Genomic DNA, 21184 nt, shown 5'->3' on the forward strand with positions numbered 1-21184 from the left:
CCCTGGTGCTGACTTGGGCTGGGACCATCCTGGTGGCCCCACAGGGAGGAACCGTGTCCGGCACTCGCTGTGATTGGGGAAAATCCTCCCTGCTGCAGGGAGACCCCAGCTGCTTTGCTAGCAGGAGCCGACCCCGTGATGGCCGATGGCCGAGAGCTGCGGTGCCGCTCGTGAGCCCTGGTGCTTGGGAAGCGCCGGCAGCGCAAGCAGAGGGGAGCGGTGAGATCCACACCGAGCTGGCAAGTTGGGGCAGGCTTCCCCCTGCGACCAACGCTGCTTCGCTCCCGGCGGGTCCAACGCACCAAACTTCCTGCCCAGCCTGTTCTGGGACATCAAAAAAGCTACCGGAGGCGTTGGCTGGTGCAGTGCCAGCAGACACGGCCCCCAGGGCCGCAGGGGCACTGGTTGCGGCAGGCCGATACCATCGGCACCGCGGGGCAGCGAGCTGGAACGGCCAGCAGTGCCGCGAGCGAGGCGCTGGTACGTGAGAAACGGCCGCGCTGGCGCCCCGGGAGTGCCGTCAGCCGCTCCACCCTGGCACGGGGGCTCCCGGGGGTGAGCCAGACCCCCCAGCCCACCACACCGGCCCCAACATCGCCTCGCAGAGCAGCTGTGGCAATGGTGGGAGCTGCCAGGGTGGCCGGAGGCTCTCTAGGAAGCAGAGGCAGGACCGTTGCCCGCAGCTGGCAGTGGCCCAGGGCAGAGCCTGGTGGATGAACAGGCACAAAGGGCTCCAGCGAAAGGTAGCTGCCTGCCTGCCCTGGATTTCCCTTTGTGCCTCTTGCTGGAGAGCCGAGCGCTTTGTGTAGCCCTGCTGAGAACGGTCCCGGTTTCAGAGGAGGGAGGTGGCTCACGGAAGGGGCTGTCACCAAGCAGGACGTGGGACCCGTCCCCTGGAGCTGCGGCTGGCACCCGGGCAGAGGAGCCTGGCAGGAGGCTGTGTCCCAGCACCCTCGTGGCACCCGTCCCACGGTGCTGCCCGAGCCTCCTCCGCTGTTCCCGTGTTGAGACAAAGGCACACAGAGCCAGGGTGAAACCAGAGCCCTTTATTCACGTCCAGAGGAAGAGGCTGGGGCAGCCAGAGTGGCTGCTGGGCTTCAGCCAGAGGAGAGGAGAAAGAGGAGGATGGGTGAGCCCAGCTGTGCTCCCCAAGGGGCTGAGCCCACCTGCGAGAGGAGGAAGGTGTCCCACGTCTTGTGCAGCCAAGGGGGGACAGAGCTGCTGCCGGCTGGCACAGCCACAGCGCTGCCTGGGATTCTGCTTAGGAAAACGGATCCACTTATGGATTATCAGTTGGCAAAATGGATCCATGTTTGAGATATTGCATAGAGAAATGGATCCACATTTGGGTTATTGCTTGGAGAAATGGATCCGCGTTTGGGTTATTCCTTGGGAAAACAGATCCATGTTTGGGGTATTGCTTGAAGAAACAGATCCGCGTTTGGGATATTGCATAGAGAAATGGATCCATGTTGCAACAGGAAGACAAGAGCTGGGCAGAGACTTGGCGAGAGGAGGCAGCTCTCTGCCTGCTCAGGGAAGGCACAAAGTGGTTCTGAGGTCAGAGACGTGCAGCGTGGCCCCCAGCCGGGAGCACCTCTGTCTGCCTCACCCGCCCGCAGAGCTGCCCTTGGGTCGCATGAGGAGTTCAGATCGGAGCCTGGGAACGCAGAGCGGCTGCAAGGGAGGCAGCTTCCCAGGGCTCCCGGAAAGGGGACAGGAGGGTGTCCTGCCTAAGGCACTGTGCAGCGCTGCCAGGTTGGCGAGGAGCAGAAAGAGGAGACATCGCTGAAAGGGGAAATGTCTGAGACCACAAAGAGCTGCAGCAGCCGGAGGAGCAGCTCTGCTCGAAAGCCGACGGGCTCTCACAGGACGATCTTGAAGGAACTGCAAGAGACACGACAGGTTCTGCACCTCCTCAGTGGGTCACACGCAAACGGTTTGCAAGCACCCAGTGCTCCAGGGCAGCAGCGTTCCCAGGTGGGAGAGGCTCCCTGCAGAGCTGGCAGATCCCTTTTGCCATTCCGGGAGACGCTGTGCGGGGAAGCCTTGCCTTACTGCCCCCAGAGCTCTGCCCCAGCAGCAGCACAGAGACTGGGGCGGGTGAGGACAAGCTGTGATGCTGGAAATGATCATACCTGGCAAAGTCTGGTGAGCGGGAGACGACGTGCTGGAACTCGGAGAGGTTGATGGTGCCATCCTTGTCAATGTCAGACTCCTCCAGGATCTGGAGGGGAGGGAAATGCAAGCGGTGAGCGCTCTGTGGCCAGGCCTGTGCATCAGCCCGTGGCCCACCTGAGAGTCCTCACGTTTTGGATGAGCTGCTCCATCTCCGCAGTGCTCAGCCGGGACTCCTCGCCTTGCCCCGTCAGACAGTTCACCAGTTGCTCCAGGTCCTTTCTGTCCAGAGTCCCATCGTCATCAAAGTCTTTGAGGAGAAGAAAGTTACATTTCAGCAGGGGCCCCATCCCCACTCGTGCCTGGTGAGGAAAGGGCCCGAGAGGACATGGCAGGCTCCACGATGCACACCATCACAGTTCCCACAGAGTTCCTAAAGCCACCATCCCCAGGGGCACAACGAGGGCTCTGCCAGCCTTCCTGAACATGAATTCAACCCTCTCTGCCCCCAAAAAGGTGCAGGGACCCCAGGACACAACATCCACTCCCAGCCTTACCAAAGATACGGAAGGCATAATGGGATTTGATGTCCGAGGTGGCGGAGTCGCTGAAGACGCTCAGCATATCAAGGAAGTCCTCAAAGGACATGCTGTCATCCCCATCGTCCGAGGTGGAGAACACATGGCAGATCCGGTGCTGGAAGGGGTTTGCCTGCCAACACAGCGGTGGCTCGGGGCGGTGCTGGGCCGGCTCCCACGCAGGACACACCAGCCATGGGCCTGTGCTGTGCCTCCCCCAGCCCGCAGCCCCACGCAGCAGGGATCTCCAGGAGCCTCCACAGCACGGAGAGCAACGGAGCTGGGGAAGGGGCTGGAGAACAGGCCTTAGCGAGGCAGATGAGGGCCCTGCGGCTGTTTAGCCTGGAGAAGAGGAGGCTGAGGGGAGACCTTATCGCTGGCTACAGCTGCTGGAAGGGAGGTTGTAGCGAGGTGGGTGTTGGTCTCTTCTCCCAAGTAACAAGTGATAGGGCAAGAGGAAATGTCCTCAAGTTGCACTGGGGGAGGTTTAGATTGGATGTCAGAAGAAATTTTTTCACCTAAAGGGTTCTCAGGCGCTGGCAGAGGCTGCCCAGGGAGGTGGTGGAGTCACCGTCCCTGGAGGGGTTTAAAAGCCAGGTAGATGAGGTGCTCAGGGATGATTCAGTACTAGACAGGTGCGGTTGGACTCAATGATCTCAAAGGTCTTTTCCAACCAAACGATTCTATGATGGGCATAAGGAAGCTGTTTGCTGGCACAGCAGATGTGCGGGAAAGGAACAGCTTTGGGAGACAGAGCCCTGCCTAAACACACCCAGAGCAAGGAGCAGGCACGAGCCCACTGCCTGCCAGGCACCGTACCCGCAGCTCAGGCAGCGTCAGGATCCGGCTCTTGGGAACACGCGCAGAGCAGGCATTGTCCCTCTCCTCCTTTGGCAGCAGCTCACTGAACCTCTTGTAGGCACTTGAGGAGGGAAGAACAAGAGAGGCTCTGTGGGGTGAGCAGGCGGGGGGCCCCCAGCTCCCAGCCAGCCCTGCTGCCTCCCATATGGACAGCCAGGACTGGGAAGGGGGAAGGAGCCCCCCCAACTCCGCAGACAGCACCCGGGACCCAGCTCCACCCCCGGCACCCACACTCTGCACCCAGCACCCAGCTCCATACCTGGCATCCCGCTCCGCAGCCAGGACCCTGGGCCGCACCTGGCACCTTGCTCAACACCCTGCTCTGCACCCAGCACCCTGCTCAGCACCCTGTTCCACACGCAGCACCGCACTGTGCATCCCGTACAGTGCCCAGCACCCCGTGTAGCACCCAGTGCCACACCCAGCACCTCGCCCTGCTCTGCAGACAGCACCCCATGTGTACCCAGCCCCCTGCTCAGCACCCAGCACTGCACTGTGCACCCAGTGCCGCACCCAGCACCTTGCCTAGCAGCCCACTCCGCAAATAGGACTCCGCTCCTCACCCAGCACCTCGCCCTGCCAAGAGCGCCCTACTGAGCACCCAGCACCCTGCTCAGCACCCAGCACGACACTGTGCACCCCGTACAGCACCCAGCACCTCGCCTGGCACCCCGCTCTGCACACAGCACCCTGCTCAGCACCCAGTACAGCACCCAGGCCCCTCCTCAGCACCCTGCTCTGTACACAGCACCCCGCTCAGCACCCTGAACTGCACCCAGCCCCCCGATCAGCACCCCGTACAGCACCCAGGTCCCTGCTCAGCACCCCGTACAGCACCCAGGCCCCTGCTCAGCACCCTGCTCTGCACCCAGGCCCCTGCTCAGCCCCCCGATCAGCACCCAGGCCCCTCCTCAGCACCCTGCACACAGCACCGCACCCGGGGCCTCCCCGGTACTCACAGCAGGATCTCCTGCTTGCTCAGGAACGTCAGCTCCTAAGGGGAGAGCTCAGGTGAACGCGGGGCCGCCCGGTCCCGCCCCCCCGGTGCCCCGGCCCGTACCTGGTACTCGCTCAGCGCCTCGCGGGGCAGCGCGCTGCCCGCCGCCCCCATGGCCGCCCACTTCCGCGCCGCACGACACTGCCGCTGCCATGGCAACGCCCCCATTGCCGCCCGCTTCCGCGCCGCACGGCGCTGCCGCTGCCATGGCAACGCCCTATTGCCGCCCGCTTCCGCGCCGCACGGCGCTGCCGCTGCCATGGCAACGGCCCGGCCACGAGCGGGACAACGTGGGCGTGGCCAGGCGAGCCGAGGGGGCGTGGTCTGAGCATCGGGGCGCTGCCGCTGCCATGGCAACGGCCCGGCCACGAGCGGGACAACGTGGGCGTGAACAGGCGAGCCGAGGGGGCGTGGTCTGAGCATCGGGGGCGGGGCGGGGGCGGGGGCAGGTGAGAAAGGAATCGGGGCCGTGACCAACTGACCTGGGGGCCGGACCTTGTGAGTAGTGGGCGAGGCTGAGGGACTATTGGGCGTCGTGGCCGGGGGACCCGCGGCGGAAGTCATAGCGCGGAGGGGGCGTGGTCACGTGTGTAAAGGGGGCGTGGTCAGTATCGCGGGGGCGGGGGCTACCGGAGGCGAGTGGGCGGTGCCTGGGGGAGCAGGCGGAGCCGAGAAGGACTAGGGGCAGGGCCGGGGGCACGGGGGGCGGGGCCTGGGCCGATGGGGCGGGGCCAGGGCCGATGGGGGCGTGGTCTGAGTAAATGGGGGCGGGTCCCGGGTCTTTAAGGGGCGGGCCCCAGGGGCGGAGCGGCTGCCGGCATGGCGGAGGCGGCGTGCGGGGATGCGGACGAGCCGGGCCCCGAGGACTTCGTGTACGGGGAGGAGGACTTCGTGCTGCAGGACGCGGGCTGGGAGGGCGACCCCGACGAGCGCCTGTCGCGCTTCGACCGGGCGCTGCTGTCGGGCTGGAGCGACCGCGCGTGGCGGGGGCTGTTCCGGTACCGGCTGGGCGCGCTGCCCACGCGGGAGCTGCCGGGCGCGGCGGGGCTGGTGGCGCAGCTGAACCCGCAGCGCGGCCGGCTCGGAGCGGCGGCCCCCGCAGCCCGTGCTCGGGCTCCGCCAGCCCTTCGACCCCGCCGCCTTCCACTTCGGGCTCCTGCGCCGCGGGGAGCTGCTGCTGCGCCTCCGCCGGGCCGGCTCGGCCGCCGACCCGCCGCTCGTGGCCATCAACGCGAGCCCGCTGAGCACCGGCCACGTGCTGCTGCTGCCCGAGCCCGCGAGGCCCAGGCCGCAGGCGCTGTCGGAGCCGGCGCTGCGGGCGGCGCTGGAGGTCCAGCTGCTCAGGCGCGCACCCGGGGTTCCGCGTGGGCTTCAACGGGCTGGGCGGCTGCGCCTCGGTCAACCACCTGCACCTGCACGGGTTGTACCTGCCGCGCCCGCTGCCCGCCGAGAGCGCGCCCGCCCGCCCGCTGCGGCCCCGCGGCCCGGGCTGCTGCACCGCGACCCCGCGCCCGCCTTCGTCTTCTTCGCCGCCGGCCCCGCCGAGCTGGGCGCCGTGGCCCCGGGACGTGTGCCGGGCGGCCGAGCGCGTGGTGGAAGCCGGGCTGGCCTACAACGTGCTGGTCACGCGGGGCGAGCCGCTCGAGGGCACGGCCGGAGGGCGGGGGCTGCGCGTGCTGCTCTGGGCGCGACGCCCCAGCTTCGGCACCAAGGCGGGCGACGGCTTCAACGTGGCCCTGTGCGAGCTGGCTGGGTTCCTGCCCATAACGTCGGAGACGCTCTTCCACAGCATCACCGAGGACGAGGCTCTGAGAACTATCCGGCAGCATCTCCTGCCCGAGGACGAGCTGCTCAGCCTCGGCGAGGACTTGGCGCGGCTGCTGGCAGAGTGAGGGGAGCGGCATCGGCACCCAGCTCCTGCCCTGCCGCCGAGACAAGTGACAGGGGACAGGATGAGGGAGTGGCCTCAAGCTCTGCCAGGGGAGATTTAGGCTGGACATTAGGAAAACATTCTTCACAGAAAGGGTCATTGGGCTCTGGCAGAGGCTGCCCAGGGAGGGGGTTGAGTCACCTTCCCTGGAGGGGTTTAAGGCACGGGTGGATGAGGTGCTACGGGACATGGTTTAGTGTTTGATAGGAATGGTTGGACTCAATGATCCGGTGGGTCTCTTCCAACCTGGTGATTCTATGATTCTGTGATTCTATGAGACTTGAACCAGGATTGACACCAGGACCACCAACAGCTCTCACCCCAACAGCAAGAACAGCACCGGCTCCCACCCCATTACCGACACCGAGACCAGGACGAGGACTGGCACCTGGACCGGCACCAGCTCCTGCCGCAGCAGCAAGATCAGCCGCGGCTCCCACCCCATCAGCGACACCAAGACCAGGATGAGGACTGGCACCAGCTCCCACCCCATCACCGACACCGAGACCGGCATCAGGACCAGCACTGGTGTCGCCGGAATCAAATCCTTAGCTCTTGGCCATAAAGAGCGAGCGCAGCTTCATTCCGGCTCCAGGCACGAGGAGGATTCCGGCACCAAATCACGACTCCAGTTCCCTCGAGTCAGGTCACTGTGCCCATCTGTTAACACATCTCAGAAAATTATTAGTATTGTATTTGTTTGAGGTAAATTAATTAAGTTATGGCCTGCGCTCGGCCAAGGCTCCGTGTCTCTCGGTGTCCTGGGGGTACCGGGCTGGGATGGGGGGATACCGGGCCGGGGGTGTCCCGGGGTGGGTGGTTGGGAGGGTCCTGGGCCGGAGGGGGTCCTGGGGGGGGTCCCGGGGGGTGAGGGGGCCGGGGGGCAGTCCTGGGCCGGGGGGGGGTCCCGGAAGGGGGTGTCCCAGGCCGGGTCCCGGGGCGGGAGGTCTCAGGCCGGGGGGGTCCCCGTGCCCCGCCCGCCGTGCCCCGCAGCCGAAGGCCCCGCGATGGCGGCGAGGCCCGCGGTCCCGGGCTCCCCTCCCGCTGCTCCCTCCGGGCCGCGGCGGCGCAGGCGAGTGCGGGGCTGTGGGCCCGAGCCCGGCCCAGGGAACCTGTCCCGGGGATCCCGAGCCCCGCGGACCCAGCTGCCCCGGGCCTGCTCCCAGAGGACCTGCCCCCTCTCTCTGTGGCGTGCCTGGCGCCCTCCTTCCCCTCCCTCCCCTCCTTTTTTCCCTCCCTCCATCTGTCCTCTCGTCTCCTTTCCTCCCTCCTTTCCTCCCTCCTTTCCTCCCTCCTTTCCTCCCTCCTTTCCTCCCTCCTTTCCTCCCTCCTTTCCTCCCTCCTTTCCTCCCTCCTTTCCTCCCTCCTTTCCTCCCTCCTTTCCTCCCTCCTTTCCTCCCTCCTTTCCTCCCTCCTTTCCTCCCTCCTTTCCTCCCTCCTTTCCTCCCTCCTTTCCTCCCTCCTTTCCTCCCTCCTTTCCTCCCTCCTTTCCTCCCTCCTTTCCTCCCTCCTTTCCTCCCTCCTTTCCTCCCTCCTTTCCTCCCTCCTTTCCTCCCTCCCAGCTGTGCCCGGACACAGCCCGACACAGCTGTTCTGATCTCTCTTCATTCCAGAGTTCCCACCATCAACCTGAGCGACTGCAGGTACGAGAGCGGTAAGTGCCAGGCGCTGCCGGGCGTCCCTTTGGACCAGGTCCACTGGCACAGGCCCTGCAGGTGCCCGCTCCTCCGGGGACGACGGATTCCTCGTGCCCAGCCGCTTTCAGTTTATGGATTTCATAGAATCACCAGGTTGGAAAAGACTAAACCAGTCTAAAAGACTAATCCGTCCCTTAAACACTTCCAGGGAAGGTGGCTCAAATGCCTCCCTGTGCAGCCTCTGCCAGAGCCCAATGACCCTTTCCATGAAATATTTTTTCCTAATGTCCAGCCTAAACCTCCCCTGGCAGAGCTTGAGGCCATTCCCTCTCGTCCTGTCCCCTGTCACTTGGGAGAAGAGCCCAGCTCCCTCCTCTCCACAACCTCCTTTCAGGTAGTTGCAGAGAGCAATGAGGTCTCCCCTCAGCCTCCTCTTCCCCAGGCTAAACACCCCCAGCTCTCTCAGTCGTTCCTCATCAGGCCTGTTCTCCAGCCCCTTCACCAGCTTTGTTGCTCTTCTCTGGACTCGCTCCAGGACCTCAACGTCTTTCTTGTACTGAGGGGCCCAAAACTGAACCCAGGACTCGAGGTGCAGCCTCCCCGGTGCTGAGTACAGGGGGAGAATAACCTCCCTGGACCTGCTGGCCACACTGTTTCTGGTCCAAGCCAAGATGCCCTTGGCCTTCTTGGCCACGTGGGCCACTGCTGGCTCATGTTCAACCAACACTCCCAGGTCTTTCTCCTCCAGGCAGCTTTGTGTTTAGTTTTGGGCCCCTCGCTACAAGAAAGACATTGAGGTCTTGGAGCGCGTCCAGAGAAGGGAATGGTGCTGGTGAAGGGGCTGGAGAACAAGCCTTATGAGGAACATCTGAGAGAGCCTGGAGAAGAGGAGGCTGAGGGGAGACCTCATTGCTCTCTACAACTACCTGAAAGGAGGTTGTGGTGAGGAGGGAGCTGGGCTCTTCTTCCAAGTGACAGGTGATAGGACAAGGGGGAATGGCCTTAAGCTGCGTCAAGAAAGGTTTAGATTGGACAACAGGAAAAAAAATTCTTCACTGAAAGGGTCATTGGGCACTGGCAGAGGCTGCCCAGGGAGGTGGTGGAGTCCTTAGCCCTGGAGGGGTTTAAAAGACGGTAGATGAGGTTCCTGAGGTGAGGACATGATTTAGTAGTGGACAGGTATGGTTGGGCCTGATGATCTCCAAGGTCTTATCCAACCTAAAGTCTCTATGATTTGCAGTGCTGAAGGCCACAGCTCAGCTGTGCAAGCGGCCTGGGTTTGTACGGAGGGACAGGTGCTGTGTGTGTCCCCGCCACGCGAGAGGCCAAATTCACAACTGGCACCACAGGAGCCATCCCAGGAGCAACCTCCTGCTCTGGAGCTCGTGGTACACCTGTGACTGCCCATGGGGTGTCAGACCCACAGTAGATTCAAGCCTGCTGTAGCTCTGGGTGTGCCCTAGGACCCCAAGGTGTGAGGATTTAGGAGGTGATTGCTCTGCACCAGAGGCTGGTGGGGAGTTTAGCCACGTAAAGTTCGTGTTTCTGAGCCTCCTGAAGGGTCCCCCTGGTACCTTGCATCTCTGAGTGGAATTGCAGCCTGGAGAGGCTTGTTCTGCACTCCGTCCATGCTTGCTCTGGGGATTTAACAGCCCCTGGTGCCTGTATTCTCTGCTTGCCTTGGCACAGTGCGGCGGGCAGCACTGAGGTGCGGGCTGAAAGAGGCAGGAGAAAATGAGGAGTGGACAGTGTATTGGACGGACAACTCAGTCTCTCTGGAGCGTGTCATGGGGATGAAGCGGTTTCAGGTAAACACCCCCCTGTAACAGCTGCCCAGCAGGAAGGGACAAGGAAGGGATGTGGGATGGGGCCAACAGCGGAACAACACATTGCAGAATGAAACAGAAATGTCCAAAACAGCACCCATGCCCCCTCCTCTGCCTCGGTTCCAAGCCTCTGCTGCCCTTGTGTCTCTGGTACAGTGCCATCGGCAGTGCTTGGAGTGTGAACTGGAAAGCAGCCACCGCCTTTAATGTGGCGTGAAATAAATGGCTCTCGATGACAAGCGTCTCCCTTCCGGAAGCTGTGGTATTCCAGGGAGGGAGAGCTGCAGGGCTGAGATGAGACAAGCAGATAAATCACACTGCCGATGTTCAGATAAAGCACTTGCAGTGTAATCTTGTCCCTCAGCAGAAGTTCAAGGCAACCGCAGGCCCAGCTTCCCGTTCTGCGCGCCGACTTCTCTGTATGCAGGTTTTCTTTGGGTCTTGAGGAGGATCCCTGCTGTTCCTTTGCTGATTCTGTTTTCATCTGCACCTTTTTCAGAAAATCAACCATTTCCCTGGGATGATCGAGCTCTGCCGTAAGGACCTGTTGGCTCGCAACCTGAACCGCATGCTCAGGCTCTTCCCCACAGAATACAATATCTTTCCCCGCACTTGGTGCCTGCCAGCTGAGTGAGTGAGACAAGAAATGCAGCTGAGAACAGGGGGATGAGGTGGGGATTTGGGAAAGGGTCATTGGGCACTGGCAGAGGCTGCCCAGGGAGGGAGTGGAGTCACCTTCCCTGGAAGTATTTAAAAGACTGGTGGATGAGGTGCTGAGGGACATGGTTAAGTGATTGACGGGAATGGTTGGACTCAATGATCCAGTGGGTCATTTCCAACCTAGTGATTATATGATTCATTCTGCTGGGCAGAAGGGACTGGGATGTGGTGACCCCACTGAGGTCTCCTGCCGAGGCCTGGGCCTTTGTAACCTTCCCTGGGATGGAGTGGAGCGCTGAGGCACAGCTCTGGTTTCACACAGCTTTCGTTCCTATCTGATTGAGTTAGTCTGTGGAACGGCCTCCCTGCGATGTGTGCCTTGCCACTGAGCAGGCTGTGTGCCCAAGGGCTAAATGTGGGGAAAGCCAAAGGGCAGTGGACAAGTGGGAGGCGCAAATTTGTTTTGGTGGAAGATCTCTGCAGCACAGGGTGGAGAGGAGAGGCAGCGGCAGGGCAGGCTCCCTTCTCCCACTGCCGGTTCGGTGCCATCACTCGCTGGGGCACAGGATACAAGGTGGTTCCCCTCACCTGTGCTAATCCCTGTACAATGAGATGTAAACCATCACCAAAGTTTGGGGTGGAAGAGTTTGGTTCCTCTGGTCACACACAGGCAAGCAATGACAGAAATGCAGCTGAGAGAGACCAAAGAGTAGATGAGGTATTTGGGGATTTGATGATGAGGAGGAGGTACTTGGGTGGTGGACAGGTATGGTTGGAGTTGATGATCTCAAAGGTCTTTTCCAACCTAATGATTCTATGAAAGAGCATGCAAAGTCTGGGTGCTGTAAGACAAGACACCCGTTTCCAGGCAGAGTGTATTCTCACTGTTTCCTGGTGCCCTGGAAGTCCGGTTCCCATCGCCTGCTCTGTGGCTGAACTCTCCTCATGGTCTGAATGATTTTAATACCCGACCTAGGGCAGCTTTGCTGAAATATCAACGCTTGAGTACTTCTCCCATTTGCCTCAGCCTTGGAGAAGAATAGCTGGCTGTGGTTTGCTAATGGTGCCTCATGGCCAGAAAGGCTATTGCCACGTGTCCTCTCAATCTTGCCATTTGTGAAGAAGACAGACCTACTGCCCTCGTCTCTCTTTCCAGGCTGCATTTCCTGGACTCATATTGCTCTTGGCCCTGTTTTGGGGAATTTGTCCTGTTCGCGTCTCTCTTTCTGTAAATGTGGTGCCCAGAGAGACACGGTGCTTCTCCGTACACAGCAAAAGAACTGATTGGCATGTGGGCTTGATCCTCAAAGCACCGTACTCCCACCAGAGCTGTTCCTGAAGATCAGCCATGGGGCATGAGAGGTGAGCTCAGCTCATGATCCTCTGTGCCTGGCTTAGAACACTCTGGCCGTGGCCTCTTCCCTGCTGCTGATGAGCTGGGATAAAAGGGGATGTGGAGACTTATGGTGCCTCTGCCTTAGTAGCCAGGGTTTGTTTATTTTCTCCTGCTCCGTCTGTGGCAGCAGAGCCAAATCTCACTGCTCCTGCATGCACTGTGCTTCCCATAGACCTCACAGAGCTGGAGATGTGTGCAAGTAGAAGGTGGAAACAGGAGGGCTTTGTCCAGTCACGCCAGGACCGGTCTGTCACTGGTGTAGATCAGGAACAGGGCTCCTGTTCCCCTGCTGCCGGGGTCTGGTCTGTACTGGCCTGCAGCCCCACAGGTTGGGAACCTCCCTGTGATGAGAGTTCAGAGGCTGGTTTGGCAGCGTGTAATGGTCACCCCTTCCTTGCACAGCTACGGAGATTTCCTGGCCTACAGACGCACCAGGAAAAGCAGAACATTCATCTGCAAGCCAAACAGCAGCTGCCAGGGGAGAGGCATCTTCATCACACGTAACACAGAGGAGATCAAATACGGGGAACGGATGATCTGCCAACAGTACATCTCCAAGGTAATGGTACAGGCTCAGAACACCGGTGGAGGATCACAGCCTCCTGGCTCTTCCAGCATCGTGCATCCTCCTCCTGCCCCTTTGCCCTAAGTCTTCCTGCATCTGCCAGGAGCACCAGGCCAGCTGCAGCGCAGCAGAGGCACAGCGAGAGCTTGCCCTTCTCCTGGCTGCTGAGCTGCTGTGGAGCAGTGCAGACGGAGCAGCCACCTCACACGGTTTCTTTATCTCATGCTTGCTCCTGCCTTTTTTCCTCACAGCCTTTCCTCATCGACGGCTTTAAATTTGACATGCGGATCTACGTGCTGGTCACATCTTGCAACCCGCTAAGGATCTTTGTCTACAAGGAGGGTCTCGCCCGGTTTGCCACCATGAGGTACATCGACCCCAGGAGCAGAAACCCGGTAAAAAAAACACGTGTATAGTACTTGCAGGTTTTAGCCCCTAATTTGTCCTAGTGGCATTCCAGACCCTGGAAAGGCAGGGGCTGGTGGGTTTCACAGGACCCAGCGTTCTTCTTTCACCCCCTCCCTCTGTACCTCCTCTTCACAGGAGGTATTTCAGGAGTCTGTGGAGTCGATCTACTCCCAGGCCCCACACTTGGGCAGTTTACTGGCATCATCACATAATCATGGAGTGGTTTCGCTTGGGAAGGAACACGGGGAGGTCTCGACTCCAACCTTCTGCTCAAAACTGGGTTGACAGAAAATTCAGATCTGGTTTCTTGAGATTTTGCCCAGGCAGGCGTTGAAAACCTGCAAGGATGGGAACTCCCCTGCGTCCCTGGGCAGTGCTCCTACAGTTTCTTGCCTTTATGAGTGTTCTCAAATCCACACCATTCCTTCTCTGCCTATGCTTCAGGCAGAAAAGAGGACCTGCAGATCACCTGGTGGTACTGGATCTGCCTGGGACAGACAGGGAGGGGAGCTGGGGAGGCGCGGTGCGGAGTAAGACTGGCCTGTCTCCAAGCAGGGCTCTGTGAAATCCCAGCTGTCCAGAGCTGCATGTGTACATGCCCTCCCTCAAAGGCATGCGTGCCTTGGAGGGGTCTCTTGCTTTGGGTGAACAAAGGGAGAGGAAGAACCTGCAGGCATTTGGCTGCAGCTCCTGTCCCGGAGTCCTTTGCTTATGGTGAGGCCACGGCTGGAGTGGCATTTGGTGAGCTGACTCCTGTGCTGTCCCCTAGAGACAAGCACTGAGCAGGGAGAGGGCAGAGCTCTGTTACCTCTGACTTCTGGCTAGAGAGGGAATTGCCAGCGTGATTAACTCCTTGCTGCCAGTCACTGCCCCAGAGGTGAAAGAGAATAGGGTGAAGCCGGTGGCTCGAGGAGCGCTAGCAGGGCTGCATCTGGTTATGCTCAGTGGTTAAGGGTAAATGGAAGTCTCCTGTGGTTCCTCTCCCAGGATGATATCTGCATGCATTTGACCAATTATGCTATCAACAAACACAATGAAAACTTCATCCGGGACAACATGAGAGGCAGCAAGAGGTATGGCCTCGGCCAGGTACCGCAGTGCCCGGTGCATGTCCTGCAGGAAAGCTGCAATCGGGACACTGATTTACTTCCATTTTTCTTGGGGTAAATGTGGTATCACAGGTCGTCTCTTACCATCTCCTGTCCTCCACACAGGAAACTGTCCACCCTGAATGCCTGGATGAAGGATAATGGCTACAACACAACAAAACTCTGGGAAGACATTGACGACATCATCATAAAGACTCTTATTTCAGCTCACCCTGTTGTGAAGCACAACTACCAGAGCTGCTTTCCAAACCACACCACCATCTGCGCCTGCTTTGAGATACTGGGCTTCGATATTTTGCTAGACAGACAGTTGAAGCCGTGGCTGCTAGAGGTGAGGATGGGGTCTCCTGCTGTGTTGGAGCAACTCTGGAAGCAGCAGGTAGCTAAGAGGCTCCAGAACAAGGGGTGGGGTTATAAACAGAACTAATTAGATTAAAAAGGGCCACCTCGTTCACAAAATTCAACAGGTGATGATGACAAGGAGCCAAGCGACCTGCTGTAGATCAAGTGGGATCTAGGAACCTATTCCCTCTACACCCTCTCTAACAGCAGGGAGTTTCCCAAGCCCTTGATGTGTCACAGCATCCTGAAGTTATGATAGCTGCCCCCCACCTGCAGTCCTGGGGCTGTGGGGTCTGAGCGACCTGCAGGGTGTTGGGCGTTAAACCCCAGAGCACCACCAGCCGCTGCCTGCAGCCTCCTGCTCCCTGTTGCTGTCCCAGGGACAACATGCATGGAAGAGTGTGGTGGGGCAGACCTGTGCCAGTGAGCTGCTGGGCTGGATTAGCTGCTTGTTTTGGCAGGTGAACCACTCGCCCAGCTTCACCACAGACTGTCACCTAGACCGTGAGGTGAAGGATGCTCTTCTCTGTGACACCTTCAACCTGATAAATGTGCATGCCCGTGACAGAAGGAAGGTGCAGAAAGAGGACAAATGGCAGGCAAGGGAAAGGCTCCTCCAGCCCACTCAGACTCTCCGTGCCTCCAGGTATCCCTCTTCCCTGTAGTGCTGCAGGTCCCCAGTGAGAAAAGCTGGGGCATGGTGGATAAACCCACAGCTGGCCATCTCCAGATTAAAGCTCCCAGAGGCTGTGGCACTATGTAGCCTCTGAGGAGACATCTCCCAAGCCATCTGCTTCCTGCAAGGAAGAGGCAGGACTGATCTCTGAGCACTAGTTGTTCAGAGACACCTGGTGCTCTGGGACCTGTACAGAGTCCTCCCCATCTCATTGTGCCTGCTTGTCACGGTGCTGACGGGCAGTGCCAGCATCCCTAACAGGACAGACTGCAGCACACTTCAGGGATTAAGGGCACTCAGGGGCACAGGGCCCTTCTCCAGAGCAGGGTTCTTCTCCCAGGATTGGAGGGTTTCCCCTGCTTCTCTGTCTGCACATGAGGCCATGTCAGATGAGCCTGCCGCCCGGGCTCTTCCTGCCATGTAGGGCAAGGCAGGGACTCCCTCCAGCTTCCATTTCAATTAGGAGACCCAAGATAACTCTGGGCTGGAGATGCTGAGCTGTTGGTCCTGCGCTCTGCATCCCCCTGCAGCCTCAGCAGCTCTGAGCTCCCTGCCAGCAAGGAAAGCTCCCAGTGGTGTGCAGGGTGGCAGAAGCACCTGGAATAGGGCCCATTTTAGCTGAACTTCTCTCATACCTGGGTCAGTCAGGAGAAAAGGCTGTGGGGAAGAGGTCTGGAAACACTTCACCAGACCTCTACAGGCAGAGGATGAAGACACGGGGGTTGTGCTGGTTCCTGCAGTGCTCTCATGTGAAACAGGCTCCCAAACAGGGAAAGACAAGGGGAAAGCACTCGCTCTCCCTTGTCTCTCGGCCAGGACAGTGCCTGGCGTCTCCCACCACAGTTCCCCCCTGCCTGTGCTTTCTCCCTGTTTGCAGGCGCGAGGATTCAGAGAGCAGCCAGGCTGCCTGGCTGGCTCAGGCAGAGCAGTACGAGAACTCACACCTGGGTGGTTACCGGCGCATCTATCCGGCCTGTGGAGCGGACAAGTATGAGCCATTTTTCAAGCAGAGTTGCTCCCTCTTCAAGGAAACGGTGTCATCCAAAGCACGAGAGGAGTATGCCAGGTACACTGCTCCTGCAGAGAACCCACTCCTCACAGGGATGGCACAGAGCTTGCTTGCTTCTGATCCCTTCTTGGGAGCGACTCTGCTGTGTTTCAGCTGTAAATAGGCTGGCAAGAGGTGGAAGGGAAGGCGGCTGCGCGTGCCGTGGCACTGTGGCAAAGCCCCTTCCTTCCACACATATCCTTGAGAGGCAGATAAAATACCCCACTGAATTTTGGATTCTGGATGCACCGTGTCCCCCACCCTTCTGGCTGGCACAGCCTAACTCCAGGGCATTTCTTACAGTGCTGGAAGTCCCTCTTAAAAGCATTCCTGGCCCATTTCTTTGCATGCTTCTGTTATGGTTGATTCAGTGCAGAACTTCTGGTTGCAGTAAAATGTCCCCAAACTTGAGGCATCAGGATAGCCAAAAGGCCAAGACTCTTGTTTCATGGCAGGCAGCAACTGGAGGAAATTCGCCTGAAGAAAGAAAAATTTGAAGCTGTTACTAGGAAGAAGAAAACATCGAGGAAAGACCTGCATGGAGAGTCAGCTGGAGACAAATCCCAGATCCATAACAAAACCAGAGCTCCTACAAGCCGCCTCACCAGGCTGTGGGACAGAAAGGTACCATGCCTTGTCAGGGTTGTCTGGGGAGCTCTCAAAGGCTCCCGTGGCTCTGAGAGCAGTGCTGGCCTGTGGCTGTGTCCCAGGGAACAGAACTGCGAGGCCAGGCTCCCTTCATGAAGCCCAGAGAGCTGGCAGCTTGGGCCAGGAGGAACTTGCAAGCACCAGTGTTGTCCCTTCCCTGTTGTGGCTCCCACCAGGATCTTTGTCCCACTCTACACCAAAGTCAGTCCTCCTCGGGGCTCAGAACAGTCTGAGGCTTCATCAGTCTTGCACATCACCAGGGCTTCAATGTTGCTGTAACTCACACCTTTCTTTCCTAACACACAGCACATGGAGTACGACTCCATGCATCCCCAGGACATTGTGGAATGCGAGGAGGAGAAAAGAATAGATGCTCTTCTGAAGCGTGAGAACCTTATCAGGCGCCTGGGCATCATAGACCAGCTCTACCGGCTGCTCCCCACAACCAACAGGCCAGCTGACACCCAGAGACCCTGCGCCGTTATCCCCAGCAGCCAGGTACCCGCAGATTCCCCCGATCCATGCTGCAAGGCCAACGCAGGAGGTGGCTGTTCACCAAGGAATGAGAAATTAATCGTGGGCTTTGAGCATCTCTGCTCTGGCTCAGTTAAATGAGATCCAGTGTCACATCTGGGGCCGTGGGCTTCTATGCCACCCGTGTCCCTTTCCAATGGGAATGCTGGGGCGGTGCTAGTCAGCTGCATAGAGCCCCAGCACCCTTCCCCACAAGCTCCCTCTGCCCAGTGTTCCAAAGAACAGACCCCAGTGAGGTTGCCTTGTGGACGCTGCTGTCCTCAGCAGGAGGTTTAGTGTGAGCTTCAGGGCAGCAGCACGGCTCTGCCGGACAGATGAAAATTCCTGGCTAGGCTGGAAGTGCTGCCACGCTAGGGGCGCAGTAAAGGAGCACACAGGGACTGAAGGAAAGTGTAGGAATGTCGGGAAAAAAAGATAAAAGGCTTTAGGTGAGTCTTGCCCTGCAAACACTACCTCTCCCGGGACACCCTGTCCTCTACATTATACCATTTTCCACGTTCAGAAGGAGATGAGTTACTGCCTGACACTGCACAGGGCTCAGCCCTCGGTCTGGGGCTCCCTCTTCTGTCATCCTCACTCCACAAGAGTGTGTAAATCCTCAGCCTGGCTGCTGCTGCGTCCCAGTCTGTCCTGAGGTGTGTAGCTGGAGAAAGCTGGGGTTAGCAGGGCACTGCACCAGGGGAACCAGGTTTAGACCAAGAGTTAAAGGACATCTGCATGGTTGTCTCAAACTGAGCTTTGGCTACCACACTGATTCCCAAACCAGATGAGAAGGAAGCCTGCAATCCCTTGTTGGGATTCCCTTGGGCTGCTCTGGGTTACTGACGGTGCCCGTCCTCCGCTGGGTGAGGATGGGCTGGTTTGGGGCCTGCAATCAATGGAAAACTTCCAAGGTCCATTGCCACTTCCATTGGCAGCGTGTCTCCAGAAGGGCCTCCTCCTCCTGGCTAGAAGGGTGACACACCTCAGAAGGAGGCTGCACCAGAGGCTCAGGAATTATTCGGGACCTAGACGTCCTCCTTATAGGAAATAGTCCACTTGATTTAACAAAAGAAGTCTCAGAAGGATTTGATCCATTCCTACCCGTGGTGGCTGCCTTCTCCTCTGCCAGACAAAGCAGAATGGAACCCCAAACCCAAACTCTGCCTAGAAACTTGGTGATTTTTTCCGCAGTGAGGGATTATCTGGGGCGGGTCAGGTTCTTCATCGCTGAGTCTCCCCGGCACACTCTGGCATTTCTTCCCACAAACCCTGCTCAAGCTCAGCCCTGTGTCACAGCTGAGAACGGGGGACTTGGCACTGCTGCAGGCGGATCAGGCGGCCGCTGGGACCCCTCAGGTGACTGGAATCTGGGATGGAGACTGTGGCGTGCCAGGGGGAGAGCTCAGGGCAACGCTTTAGCGAGTGCCTGGAGTTAATTAGGGAAGACTTTTCCTTCCCGTTTCTTTCCAAGGCCTCCAGAGCTAAGCGGGGGTTGCTTTCTTTCCTTGCAGCTGCAGTTTTCCTGGGCTGCGCTCAGGGGCCAGGACACCCACCACTCACTGATGCCCGCCCCCATCTCGCTCCTGGGAGCTCCAGTCCAGCCTTCGGGACAGCAGTTTGGATGTAGCCCCAGTGTCAACACCGTGCCACCAGCCGGCCTGGGCTCAGATCCTGCTGCCCTGGGTCCATTCTGTGTTCAAGGCCAGAGCATCCCTCTGCGCGAGCGGCAGAAGGTGCAGCAGGGCCTCCAGGCACAGCGCAGGCGCGCAGGGCCCGCAGCGGTTACCCAGCCCCACACTAAACCCACGGAGCTGCCGGAGAGAGACAAGCAGTTCCCAGGCACGGGAAACAAGGACGAAGATTGTGAGTACCACTGCCTGCTAGCAGCTCTGAGTGGCCGCATCGTGGAGCAGATCTTGGGAGCTGAGGATGCTCCCGGGGTGGGAGGAAGGACCTCAGTGTCCCTGGGGGGCCCGGACCCTGCAGAGGGGACACTGCACTCTTCTCTGGGAACTGGTGGCCACTGGAGTCTCTGCCCAGGGCTGGTAGCATCCCGTTTGCAGGGGCAGGGAAGAAAGCAGATAGGTTTCCCAGGGCTAAAGCCTGATGTGCCTAGACGGGGGAGCATGAGAAGCCCGTCAGGACTGGTGAGCCAGCCTGGACCACCGCAGCAGAGCCGTCACAGGGGCGCGTGGGCTGGGAGCAGCATGGAGGGGACCCCCAGCCCCTCGGCAGGCCTGGTGTGCCCCAAGCTGTCACCCAGCCCTCGTGGCCCGGCAGCCAGAGGGGTGTCACATGGCATCGCGGGGTGGCTGACCCACTGTCCGCCTGTGCTCCCACAGCAGAAGCCGTCTGTCTGTCCGTCTCTGCGAGCAGCTGTCACCCGGTGTCCCCAGCCAGCGCAGAGGAGGCCGCGGGCACCGCCGCGCTCCTGCTGCCTTCCCGCCAGCGGCTCACGCCTCCCTCGTGCCGAGCTGGCGCCTCGCGCGTGGGCAGCCAGGGGAGCACAGGTACGGGCAGGGGCTGCTCCTGGGGCACCCCCCGGCAGCGCCTGAGCCCCCACAGCCGGGGTATCACCCCCTCCCAGGGCTGGCATCACCCCCGGGGCTGCTGCCTCCCAGAGCCGGGCATCCCCGGTACCGGGCATCCTCTCCGTCCCGCTCCCCCGTGCCGGTGTCTCTCTCTCTCTCTCACCCCCCTCCTTCCCGGTACCACTCTCTCTTTCCCTCCCTCCCCCTCCCCCTCTCGCCCCTCCCTCCCCACCCCCTCCCCTCTCGCCCCTCCCTCCCCACCCCCTCCCCTCTCTCCCCCTCCCCACCCCCTCCCTCCCCCCTCCCCACCCCCTCTCCCTCCCCCCCTCTCTCCCTATCCCTCCCCCCCTCTCTCCCTATCCCTCCCCCTCCCTCTCTCCATCCCCCCTCCCCCCTCCACCTCCCTCCCCCCATCTCTCCACCTCCCTCCCCCCATCTCTCCACCTCCCTCCCCCATCTCTCCACCTCCCTCCCCCATCTCTCCACCTCCCTCCCCCCATCTCTCCACCTCCCTCCCCCACCTCTCCACCTCCCTCCCCCACCTCCTCTCCCTCCCCCACCTCCTCTCCCTCCCCCTCCTTCCCCCACCTCCCTCCCCCCCCCCTTCCCCCCTCCCCCCCTCCTTCTCCCCTCCCTCCCTCCCCCTCTCCCTCCTCCCTCTCCCCCCCCCTTCCCCCCTCCCCTCTCTCCCTCCCCCTCCCTCCCCTCTCTCCCTCCTCTCTCCCTCCCTCCCTCCCTCCCTCCCTCCCCGGTTCCGGCCCCTCCCCGGCGATGGCGGCGCTGCTGCTGCGGGGTCTGCGGGGTCTCGGGGCGCTGGTTCCCGGGGCGGCCCGGCGGGCGGTGTGCGGGCGGCGCGGGGCCCCTCGGGCGGGCGATGCCGAGGGGGGCGATGCCGGTGCCGGTGCCGGCGCGGGGCCCTCGCGGCGCTGTCCCCGCCGGGAGCGGCGCTCCCTGACCTGGCAGGCGATGGAGCAGATGCGGTGAGCGCCGCGGCGGGCGGGGCGGCGCCCGGGGCCGCGCTCGGGGCCCGGTGACCGTGCCCTTTCCCGTGCCCTTTCCCGCAGGTTCCTGCGGCAGGAGCTGCCCGAGGAGTGGCCGCCGGAGCGCCTGGCTCGGGGCTTCGGGGTGAGCGCCGACACGGTGCGGCGGGTGCTGCGGGGCCGGGGCTGCCCCCCGCCGCTCCGCCGCCAGCGCCAGGACGAGCGAGCCCGGAGCGCCGCCCCGGGACCCGCCCCGGGACCGACACCGGCCCCGGGGCCCGGCCGCGAGGTGCGCGCCCCGGACGGGTCGCTGCTGTACCGGGTGCCGCCGCCCGGCCCGCAATAAAGGCCCGGACCG

The 21184-nt window shown here is 60.7% G+C and overlaps 3 protein-coding genes across 3 annotated transcripts; 2 read left to right on the forward strand and 1 right to left on the reverse strand.

Moving 5' to 3' along the window:
* Positions 1-1031: 1031 nt before the first annotated feature.
* CIB1 (calcium and integrin binding 1) lies at positions 1032-4687 on the reverse strand. Its single transcript, XM_069866846.1, has 7 exons — positions 4618-4687; positions 4517-4551; positions 3516-3618; positions 2676-2829; positions 2310-2428; positions 2139-2227; positions 1032-1887 (listed from the first exon to the last, which is right to left on the reverse strand). Exons 1-7 carry the CDS (start codon positions 4666-4668, stop codon positions 1866-1868), a joined length of 573 nt encoding a protein of 190 aa, XP_069722947.1. The 5' UTR covers positions 4669-4687; the 3' UTR covers positions 1032-1865.
* A 669-nt stretch (positions 4688-5356) lies between these two features.
* GDPGP1 (GDP-D-glucose phosphorylase 1) lies at positions 5357-6460 on the forward strand. Its single transcript, XM_069866789.1, is given in 5 exon segments — positions 5357-5628; positions 5630-5896; positions 5898-6036; positions 6039-6115; positions 6117-6460. Coding segments are annotated over 5 exon segments (1068 nt in total). The 5' UTR covers positions 5357-5373; the 3' UTR covers positions 6447-6460.
* Positions 6461-6943: 483 nt separating this feature from the next.
* On the forward strand, positions 6944-21172 carry LOC138725819 (tubulin polyglutamylase TTLL13-like). The gene is made up of 16 exons (XM_069867047.1): positions 6944-7130; positions 8098-8138; positions 9811-9929; positions 10447-10577; positions 12406-12562; positions 12820-12963; positions 13964-14049; positions 14191-14416; positions 14889-15073; positions 15981-16169; positions 16607-16775; positions 17106-17297; positions 18827-19178; positions 19658-19825; positions 19903-20023; positions 20911-21172. The coding sequence occupies exons 1-16, from the start codon at positions 6949-6951 to the stop codon at positions 21170-21172; spliced, it is 2724 nt and encodes a 907-aa protein (XP_069723148.1). The 5' UTR covers positions 6944-6948.
* Positions 21173-21184: the final 12 nt, after the last annotated feature.

Source organism: Phaenicophaeus curvirostris, chromosome 12, assembly GCF_032191515.1.
Source record: "Phaenicophaeus curvirostris isolate KB17595 chromosome 12, BPBGC_Pcur_1.0, whole genome shotgun sequence".
In the NCBI taxonomy this organism is placed as follows: Eukaryota; Metazoa; Chordata; class Aves; order Cuculiformes; family Cuculidae; genus Phaenicophaeus; species Phaenicophaeus curvirostris.

Bases quoted from the DNA above. Each gene is read 5' to 3' on its own strand.
- LOC138725819 (XM_069867047.1), top strand. From the start codon at position 6,949: ATGAGGACTGGCACCAGCTCCCACCCCATCACCGACACCGAGACCGGC. The intron at 14,050-14,190 runs GTATGGCCTCGG...TCCTCCACACAG, and splicing joins AACATGAGAGGCAGCAAGAG to GAAACTGTCCACCCTGAATG. The intron at 14,417-14,888 runs GTGAGGATGGGG...TTGTTTTGGCAG, and splicing joins TGAAGCCGTGGCTGCTAGAG to GTGAACCACTCGCCCAGCTT.
- CIB1 (XM_069866846.1), bottom strand. From the start codon at position 4,668: ATGGGGGCGGCGGGCAGCGCGCTGCCCCGCGAGGCGCTGAGCGAGTAC. The intron at 3,619-4,516 runs GTGAGTACCGGG...TCCCTCCTCAAG, and splicing joins AGCAAGCAGGAGATCCTGCT to TGCCTACAAGAGGTTCAGTG. The intron at 1,888-2,138 runs GTATGATCATTT...TGTCTCTTGCAG, and splicing joins CGCTCACCAGACTTTGCCAG to TTCCTTCAAGATCGTCCTGT.